Here is a 10376-nt window from a genome sequence, read left to right on the forward strand (position 1 = left end):
GCCGCTTCACACTCTGCTGCAAACCTACCCAGCAAGAGCTGAAGGTCAGAGCTGGATGAAGCTAGGAGGACCACATCTTCCGCAAAAAGCAGAGATGAGATTCTCCTGCCACCTAACTCGACACACTCCACACCACGGTTGCACCTAGAAATTCTGTCCATAAAGGTTATGAACAGAACCGGTGACAAAGGGCAACCCCGGCAGAGTCCAACCCTCACCGGGAACAGGTCCGACTTACTACCGGCTATGCGGACCAAACTCATGCTCCTCTGGTAAAGGGACTGATTGGCCCTTAACAAAAGGCCACCCACCCCATACTCCTGGAGCGTCCCCCACAGGGTGCCCCTGGGGACACGGTTATAAGCCTTCTCCAAATCCACAAAACACATGTGGATTGGTTGGGCAAACTCCCATGCCCCCTCCATCACCCTTGCAAGGGTATAGAGCTGGTCCACAGTTCCACGGCCAGGACAAAAGCCACATTGCTCCTCCCCAATCTGAGATTCAACTATCGATCGGACCCTCCTCTCCAGTACCTTGGAGTAGACCTTTCCAGGGAGGCTGAGGAGTGTGATCCCCCTATAGTTGGAAGACACCCTCCGGTCACCCTTCTTAAAGATGGGGACCACCACCCCGTTCTGCCACTCCACAGGAACTGTCCCCGATGACCACGCAATATTGCAGAGATGTGTCAACCACGACAGCCCTACCACATCCATAGCCTTGAGATACCCAGGACGAATCTCGTCCGCCCCCGGGGCTCCGCCGCTGTGTAGTTGTTTGACTACTTCAGCAACTTCTGCCCCAGAGATTGGACAGTCCATCCCCAGGTCTCCCGGCTCTGGCTCCTCCTCGGAATGCGCGTAGGTGGGATTGAGGAGCTCCTCAAAATATTCCTTCCACCGCCCGACTATAGCCTCAGTTGATGTCAGCAGCTCCCCATCCCCAATGTAAACAGTGTGAGCGAGTTGCTGCCTTCCTCTCCTGAGGCGCTGGACAGTTTGCCAGAACCTCTTTGGCGTCGATCGATAGTCTTTCTCCATGGCCTCACCAAACTCCTCCCATTCCCGAGATTTTGCCTCGGCAACTGCCACTGCTGCACCCCGCTTGGCTATCCGGTACCCGTCTGCTGCCTCCGGAGACCCACAGACCAGCCACGCCCTGTAGGCCTCCTTCTTCAGCCTGAAGGCTCCCCGAACCTCTGGTGTCCACCAGCTGGTACAGGGGTTGCCATCACGACTGGCACCGGCCACCTTGCGACCACAGCTTGCAACAGCTGCCTCAACAATCGCAGAGTGGAACAAGGCGCAGTGGAAAAATGTTCCAGAATAAAACCGAAAACAGCTAAATGAATGAAGAATCACTCACCACCAAGTGGGCCGTTAACTTTAGGCTTACGGTTGTATTAACCCTTTGATGCATAATGGTCATTACAGTGGACAGGTACTCAAAATTGTTATTTATTTGTTTTTGCTATTAAGCACAGCTGTTGAAGACTTTATTGCATTTGAGCCCCTCCGTTTGGACTTCAGTAAGCCAAGCCAACATATTTCATGCTCAGAATGCATGCTGCCCACTGAGGTGGACATGTAATAAATTATTTGTAAATTATAAAATTTTACAAAAAATATTTGTTGAAATTTGTTTCATTCGCACCTAAAGACGAATGAAAAAAATTGTTTAAAAAATCATGGTTGAAGATTTCATAATTCATGCATCAGAGGGTTAAATTGAGAGCCTGGATTGAAAATTACCCTCCTGTCCAATTAAAATATGACCTGCTTTTCCTTCCTTGACTTTGTATTCATTGTGACAACCTACAAGAAGAAGCTAATAGGAGCTTTCAGAAGAAGACAGCTGATCGCTCCAGGGCTTCACATTTACTCATTTGCAGATCATGTCGGATATAAGCTTTGAGTAACTCTGTTCGCTGGTGCATCACAGCCCTGAATACCCAGTGGGAGATAAAGACATGATCCTAAATGGGCTGCGGCACAGAAAAAAAAGTTTAATCTCTTTTTCTTTTAATAAGGCGCCAATCAACAATTGTTTCACCCATATAATTTCCAATCCAGCAACGTAAAAGTGTCTTCTCATGCTGTCAAAAAGGACAATTGACTCTAGTGAAGACAGTTGTACCATCTTTGTCCTCCATGTGCAGTCCCTAAAGAGACAGCGACAGGATTTATACACAACAGTTACGGGCTGAATGTGAAAGATCAGTTCAATAAGCGATGCTAGGAAGCTGTTAGCTGAAACCCAGCAGGAAAACGCTGGTTTGGAATGTCCACCAATCTTTATTATTTAATGAATAAAGATGCTTTTATGAGTAAAACATCTCTGTGTTCATGTCAGCGACTGCAGATTTCCTGCCTTTGCCTCCCTGCCTGTAAACAAGTTGAATTTCAGTGCAGCAAATCACAGTGAGTGTCAGTTTATTTTTCCTCCTTTTTATCACATCTCAGTCCCAGGAGGAAACAAACCATCCTTTTATAGCGATGAAAGGCTCCCTGACTCAGATCACAGCTGAGGGCCCCCATCACTCTTGTTATTTTTGATGCTTCAGTCCCACATCATCAATACAGCCCCCTTGTATTAACAGTAAAGTGCGAGGTCAGTCCTTTTCACTTTCAGAAGGTTTTTCAGCGGTGAAATGACAGGTAGCGTGTCCTCCCTCCTCTTTTCCTCAGGCCTTTGCTCAATCCTGATTCCTGACAGAATAGTTTTGGGTCTTTCTTTTCTTTCTGTCAAATACTTGGCACCTTTTGTGTTTTAACAGCATCAGTTATAATACATGTGTCGCTATCGGAATACAATTTAAAGAACACGTTTGTTCCCCAAACAGATATTTGTGGGATTTTGTCATCTTAATTCCAGTTTGTTTATTCCAAGCCAACATTCTTGTGTTCTCTCTTGCAGGGAACATCAATGACTGCAAGCTGCACTACTACTTCTTCCTCTTGGCGGGGATCCAGGGCATCACCTTGCTGGTCTTTCTTATTGTTTCTGTTAAATATGACAGGCAGAAGGGCAGAGCAGTGAGACAGAGACACACCTCCTCCTGACCTCCACAGCACGCGTCCCAGTGACCCCAGTACTCCTACCCCCTCCTCTCGTGGATCCCTGTGCCAAAAAGCTCCTGTAGAATAGGTACTTACCTGTAGAATAGGTACTTACCTGTAGAATATGTACTCACTAATGATACGACAGCAGCATGGGCTTTTATTGTCACAATTGTACAATTATTTATGGGTCTTTTAGCTTCCCATTGAGGGGTTATTTTCTCCTGTCTCACAAGACTCTCTCTCTCTCTGTCTCTCTCTCTCTCTCTCTCTCTCTCTCTCTTACTCTCTCTCTCTCTCTCTCTCACACACACACACACACACACACACACACACACACACACACACACACACACACACACACACACACACACACACACACCTGCTGTTTGCTCTTGTTTCCTTTCTTTGATCATTTGCACTAAACTTGAGGAGTGGTGCCATAAAAATGTGATAGATTGATATTTTCTAAACATATAAATGAAGGTTTTATATTTAGATTTGTCATTTTTTTATTAAAAACATATTTTATACATTTCATCTAATATCCCAATTAGTTATTAGTACTAATCATCTTTTTATTACAGGTTATAATTAAGCACTTAACACAGCTAACCTGGAACTGTGGTACTTAAGCATCGGCTGTTTTTACACTGTGTCATATGAAATGGTAATTTAAAGGTATGGAACACTGAAAAACAATTTTTAATTATTATTTTTGAATTATAATCGCTCACTCCAAGATTTTCATGCAGGCTAAACATGCTAATAGTCTCCTACACCTATCTCCTGCATTAGTTTCCCCATCTATTTACTATTAGAAAATTTGCAGAGCAAATAGGGAGCCTAAGTCTCCTCCCTTTCCGGTCGGCCCATGGGTCCCCGGAAGAACGAAACAATGAATGCATCAACGGGGCTAAAAATGCTATTTCCTAATCGGCTTTGCTTTACGCCCTGGATCACACATATGTTGTACTGCAATTTAAATGAAAAGTAATGATGGGTGTTTCGACCATGCCAGTCACATACTTTGAGATTTATCAGCTTGTAAAAGCTCATAATTACTGTGATTACAAATCAGAAATTGGCACGTCGGATATGTGACGTCACCACATAATCTCCTCTCCCCTAGCGTAGCTGCTACTTACAACATGACCAGATTTATGGTGGTTCTTTCCTCCTGTGGGAAGTTTGCTGAACTTACAGACCTTTTCTCTCAGATTTCTCCGTGTCTGGTTCGATGACGTCACTTTACTGAAGTGCAGTTGTAGTGCTGGACTGATTTTCACACAAAACCTAAAATATAATTTTCCCCTGTTCGAAAATAAGCACGTTCTTGGTATCAAAATGTGTCTTTGAAATTCACTGACATCATATGTGAAATCCATGCCACAAAGCAAGCGGAGTTAGAAAATAGCGTTTTCAGCCCCATTGACTTGCATTCACTTTTTCGTTCTTCTGGGGACCCGTGGTCCGTAAATAGATAGGCATGACTTAGGCTCCCTATGGAGTCAGTGGTAGAGTCGCGTTGCTGTTTTCCAATCCAAGGCGAGATGTCCAAATATCAGGAAATAAGACTCCAAATCTCGCCTCGTTCAGCTTTCCTCTGATGTGGCTTTCTGCTAGTTCCTGAAACAAACACATCTGAGCTACCCCCGCCCCAATTAAGACTTGCAAGACATTCATTCCTTCTGGAGACCACTGCAAATGCATAGATTAAATAAGTGTTCAACACCTTCTATTCCAGATTAAAGGTAACTTTATGCAGCAAATTCCTGAAGGTACTTTAGCTAAACTTACACAAAGATTTACAGTTTAGTATTTTCATTTAAATAATTCATTCTTTTTTTTTAAATCCAATGTTAAAATCTAATATTGAGATAGAGAAAAAAATCTTCCCCAATAATTGTCCTGCCGCTTGTAGCTAAACTGCAAATAGCCACAAATCCATCTATAAGTCTGCTGTAAATCCTCACATGGCTCCACATCTGAACAGTGACGACTTAATGTTAAAAACACTGCCTGAAACTCCCACGGGGCTTCTGGGTAGTTTTCATAACAGAAATCTTAGCCCCTCCCATCAGGATAATAAACCAATTAGAAACAACCCAGCTAATTGCAAATGCTAGAAATGACTTGTCACACTAAACATGTGGATCATTACAAACCAGAGGCTTTTCACTTACATAAACCATTTTTATCATTGCTGTATTTAGCATTTATTGCACCAAATCACAACTGTCAGTATTATCAATTATTTGCTGTAATATTTTGTTTGAAGACGCTTTTTTTTCTATATTTATACGACTGTGATGCATTTGCTTTAGCTTTACACTGTAAAGTGCCAATGTGTGTCTTTTTTCTCCAACCTTAGATGAATAGATCATAAGTTACAGAATTTTATTATGAGAAAACTCTCAGGGCTTTAGGAATAATGTCATGTAATAAAGAGTTACTCCAGGAAATATAAAACTCCAAGTCGTATTTATTGTCTGCTGTAAGTAAAGTCACAGTAAAAGTAACAGCATGTTTAAAAAGCCTGAGTCGTTCTCCTCCCTGGCAGCGTCAGAGGAGCTTCACAGGAGTTTTAGTTTCAAAATGCTAAAAATCTGTTCTTTCTTTTGCTTTGTATTTTGTGTTTACTTCCTTTCACATATCTATTATTTTAAAATTTACTGTTCATTTTAAAATGAGGTTTTCAAAATAAAAGAGAGCTGGAATTCTGTTTTAGGTTTAACTTTAATAAATGACATTGTTCTAAACTTTGGTTGTTTTATGCCTTTAACATCCAGATACTAGTTCTCCCTCACCACAACTAGGCTAACAGGTTTGCTTTTATGTGTTTTCTGTTTTTAAATGTGCGTATTATTTTTTTTAGAATTTTGTAATTTCAAAACAGAAATAACTGTTTTTATTACCCTGAAATAAAAAAATAGAGTAATTGCCCGTTTAACTATCCGTCTGTTCCATTTTGAAATGACAGATGTAAACAAAGTGTCAGAAATCAGTCCATCCGAGCAGTCGAGGTTTTGATGCAGGCAGAATGGTGATGCTGTCCTTTAATCGCAGTAGTGCCACTTTCATAATTACAGTGGTGGATTGTTGCTCCTAAGGCAAAACTCAAAAGTGCCTAAATTAATAAAATTACAAAAAAAGAGAGAAAGTGGCAGGCTGGCAGGAAAAAGGTTGTTAACTCAGAGGTGTAAAGCTGCGTTTTGTTCTCCCATTGGGGAATAGACTGCGTATTTCCTCTTAGTTTCATCAGAAACAGGTTGAAATCAGTGCCATCGCACATCATTTTTTTTATGCGATGGCCTTCCAGAAAAAGCTCGGAGACAACCACTTCCTGTTTAATTTGGTCAGAGAGCTGCACAGCCGACACTGAACAGACGGCTTGATGTTTGAAACTTACACAACACTTCCGGGTTGTCATTCAGAGTGGTGGCCGTTCGTGCTGAGGGAGAATTTCTGACACGTCTGCTAAGAGTTTAGGGTGATTTATGGACTAGAATTGAAGTTCCCATGGAGAACACATTCTCTGTATGCCTCTATACACACTGCTACTGTCTTTGTTTGTTTTACCCTTTTACTGCACTTTTAAGGCTATGTGAAGCCACTGTTTTTCATCCATAGAAAATGAATGCTTGTAAGATTAAACTAAATGGCTGTATTTGTGTGTGTGTGTGTGTGTGTGTGTGTGTGTGTGTGTGTGTGTGTGTGTGTGTGTGTGTGTGTGTGTGTGTGTGTGTGTGTGTGTGTGTGTGTGTGTGTGGGAAATGGAAAAGAGCAGATAAAAACAAACGCCTCCCAAATAAAAAAATTCAAAATTGAAGCTTATGAACTGTGAGGTCACTAAAGACAAAACAAAGATGAGTGTAAAATAGATTTTTCCTGTTTAGGTGATACAGTAGATAAGCCAACAGACAGACCTGGACAAAGGTGTTGGTAACCTTCGGTCAATGAAAGAGAAAGCCACAATGGTCACAGAGTTGACTTGAATCTAACAAAAGTAGTAATAAATAAATAAATAATTATGAAATGTAACCAGTGAAAGTCAGACATTGCTTTTCAACAATGCTTCAATGGAATTATTTAAAAAAATAAACTCATGGAACAGGCCTGGACAAAAATGATGATACCCCAACCTAATATTTTGTTGCACAACCTTTGGAGGCAATCACTCAATTCCTTTAACTGTCAATGAGATGTCTACACTTCTCAGCAGGTATTTTGGGCCATTCCTCATGAGCAAACTGGTCCAGTTGTCTCAGGTTGGAAGGGTGCCTTTTCCAGATGGCAGGTTTCAGCTCCTTCTAAAGATGCTCAATCGGATTGAGGTCAGGGCTCATAGAAAGCCACAATTAGAATAGTTCAATGTTTTCCTCTGAGCTATTCTTGGGTTATTGTTCATGACCTGCGACTGAGACCAAGCTTTCTGACACTGGCCGGCACATTTCTCTCTAGAATCCTTTGATGGTCTTGAGATTTCATTGTACCCTGCACAGATTCAAGTCACCCTGTGTCAGATGCAGCAAAGCAGCCTCAGAGCATAACAGAGCCTCCTGCAGCCACATCCAGGGAGGTTGGCTACAGTCCCAGGGATCTTAAATTTCTGAATAATATGTGCAACAGTAGTCACAGGAACATCTAGTTGCTTGGAGATGGTCTTATAGTCTTCACCTTAACATGCTTGTCTATGACTGAGACAACTCTTTCCTTCACTTCCTCTGGCCCATGGTGAGTACCACCATGTTTGGTGACATGTTGGTACTCACCATGTCACCAAACAACACAGTGACTACCTGGAGCCCTGTATAGAGAGGCCTCCTGACAGTTTACAAGATTGTAGATACCTGTGATGCTAATTAGTGGACACACCTTGAATTAACATGTCCCTTTGGTCACATTATTTTCAGTCTTTTCTAGGTGTACCCTCATTTTTGTAATTCTGTTGAAGCAGGGTTGAAAAGCAATGTCTGATTTTCATTGGTTAAATTTCTTTAAATTTTTCTTAATTATTCCTTCGGTCTGATTAAAGTTATTTCTGTGACTACTCTGGGTTTGTTAAGTTTGATTATATTCTTTCTCCCATTCATTTAGATGATCATGTTTGTTTTATTGTATTCTCCTCTGCTTTAGGATTGGCCTTAGCATCCCTTTGTGCCTGCTACCTTTTACCCTTGGGTTTCTCTTAGTTGTCTTCCCCATATTAGTTTTTAGTTCTTCCCTCAGTCCAGCCTTTTTCCTAGTGCTCATTATGTTTTCCTGCTCCTTATTTCCTGTTTAGATTATTATCATTGTCACTCGGGCCTTCAGTTTGTTTTATATCCTTGGGTTATATTATCCACATTTGGTCTCTCCCCGTTTATTTCAGCCTTTAGTTTCTAACATAGTTTAATTTTAGTTTATTGAGATTTATTGTTGTCTTCTTCAGTTATTTTGTGTTTTCCTCCTCAGTTATTTAAACTCAGTCTGTAGCCATTGTCTTTTGGTTCCTTTTGTTATGTTTGTTCCTCCTGTACGTGTTCCTGACCTTACTGATTATAATAAATAGATCAAAGTCATTTACCTGGCTGCTCCCTGCGATGGACTGGTAACCTGTCCAGGGTGTACCCCGCCTGTTTTCCCAGAGACGCTGGAGATGGGCACCAGACCCCCATGACCTTGCATGGATAAATGGGTACAGAAAATGGATGGATGGATGGATACTTGTCTACTACCTGAATGTCCTGCATTTGGGACCTACCTCAGCAAACAGCTTTGTGACAATAAGGACCTTCTACTGGAGAAACACGGAGGTGGTGGTATCATAGAAAAGGGTTTGATACAATGGTTCGAACAAAAGGCTCTAAGCTCAGAAGCTGAATTCAGCTGACCGTATGAAGCACTAATCTACGTAAAAGAAAAGAAAATTAAAGGTAGAAGATGGCTTGAAAGCAAGCTAGTTTCTTCTGCTCAGTCTTTTATTTTTAAATAATTTGTTGTTCTAACTTTTTATTTTACTGCATATGAAAAGTATATTGAATTGTCTGTATGAAACATGCAATACCCACCCCCCACCCCCCTCTTCAGACAACAACCTGACAGACCGCCCTGCCTCTGGATCTTCCACTCTCTCTTTCCTGTCATTAGTTCAGCTGGGTTCCCTTTCCAACATTTTCCAATTAATTGTTTACTTTGTGTTTCAAGAGAACTACTTGGTATCAAACAAACTGCCATAAAGAGAGGGAATAGCAACTGTGTGCCTTCCCCTGACTTTATTAAGGCCTTTGTCCGGCTGTGTGTGTTGTTTTGGGACCTTAAGGAGGTCTAATCTGCAGGATGTTAAGCTGCTTTTAATTGCATTACAGACTCTTACCTATGTAATGAGCAGCTCACAGATGCTCCCAAAGATGTTGCTCCAGTAATCAGAGGATTAAAAAGTGTCATCACATGTTAATTAGCATGAGCTAATTAATTTTCAGAAAAAGGCCAATTAGTCAAATCAGCTATCTTCAGTAAGTAATCATCCGTATTTACACGAGGCCACTGAGTTATCGGAGCGGTTTGATTAGAGCGAAGATGAGGCATGCGGCATCACCCAGACCTGCCAATGTTCTGCTCCTTGAAGGGGATTACAGCTGTACAGATACCGTATATAGAGCTCCTCACTGCCCCATGTTCTGCAGAATTTGTTCTTGTCACTTCAGACAGTTTTCTGCAGGACTGAGCACAAAAACCAATAAAAAATGTTCGTTCAGACACATCATCTGTGAAATAAGCAACCGTAAAGCACTTCGATAGCAGGCATTTATCTGGATTTATGGCACCAATTCTGATTATTACAAGCAGGCCTTGTAGTTTAGAGCCTCTTATTTGTTCAGAATGTGACTTGACTCCTATAAAACAGTGCAGGTAGCAAGATAAATCTCTTATCGCCTTGCTGCCAGGTGTATCTTTGTGGCCCTCTGACCTTCTGCTCTAAAAGGTATCTAAAAAAATAGTCTGTCTCAGAGAGCTGCTTGATTTGTTGTTCCCTTGTGCATTTTGCCCTTTTTGTTTTTCTGGTCCAACATATCAGAATGCCTTTTTTAGTGATATCTAAAACTTTATTGCCTACTGAAGTTTATAGAGCGTGTTGTTGGAGTTTTGAGTCAATGCTGATATTTAGTTTATGTTGACCTGTGTGGGGTTCTGCTGATTTTACTTTCTGCACCAGTCAAGGACAGACCTTTGAAGATGACAAAGTACACACTCTGGACAGGGAAGTTAGATGATTTGAGAGAGGAGTAAGGAAGCAATCTATGTCAAATGTGAAAAACCTATTTTAAATAG

General features: G+C 41.5%; 1 protein-coding gene across 1 annotated transcript in view; it reads left to right on the forward strand.

The window, feature by feature from the left end:
- The window catches only part of slc15a4 (solute carrier family 15 member 4), a 49233-nt gene extending 43411 nt beyond the window's left edge, over positions 1-5822 (forward strand). Inside the window, exon 9 of the mRNA XM_015972130.3 lies at positions 2920-5822. Within this exon, the coding sequence (XP_015827616.3) occupies positions 2920-3065 (146 nt within the window). The 3' untranslated portion in view covers positions 3066-5822. The remainder of the gene's footprint in view (positions 1-2919) is intronic.
- The last annotated feature ends 4554 nt before the right edge of the window (positions 5823-10376 follow it).

This window comes from Nothobranchius furzeri, chromosome 17, assembly GCF_043380555.1.
Source record: "Nothobranchius furzeri strain GRZ-AD chromosome 17, NfurGRZ-RIMD1, whole genome shotgun sequence".
NCBI classification, from domain to species: domain Eukaryota; kingdom Metazoa; phylum Chordata; class Actinopteri; order Cyprinodontiformes; family Nothobranchiidae; genus Nothobranchius; species Nothobranchius furzeri.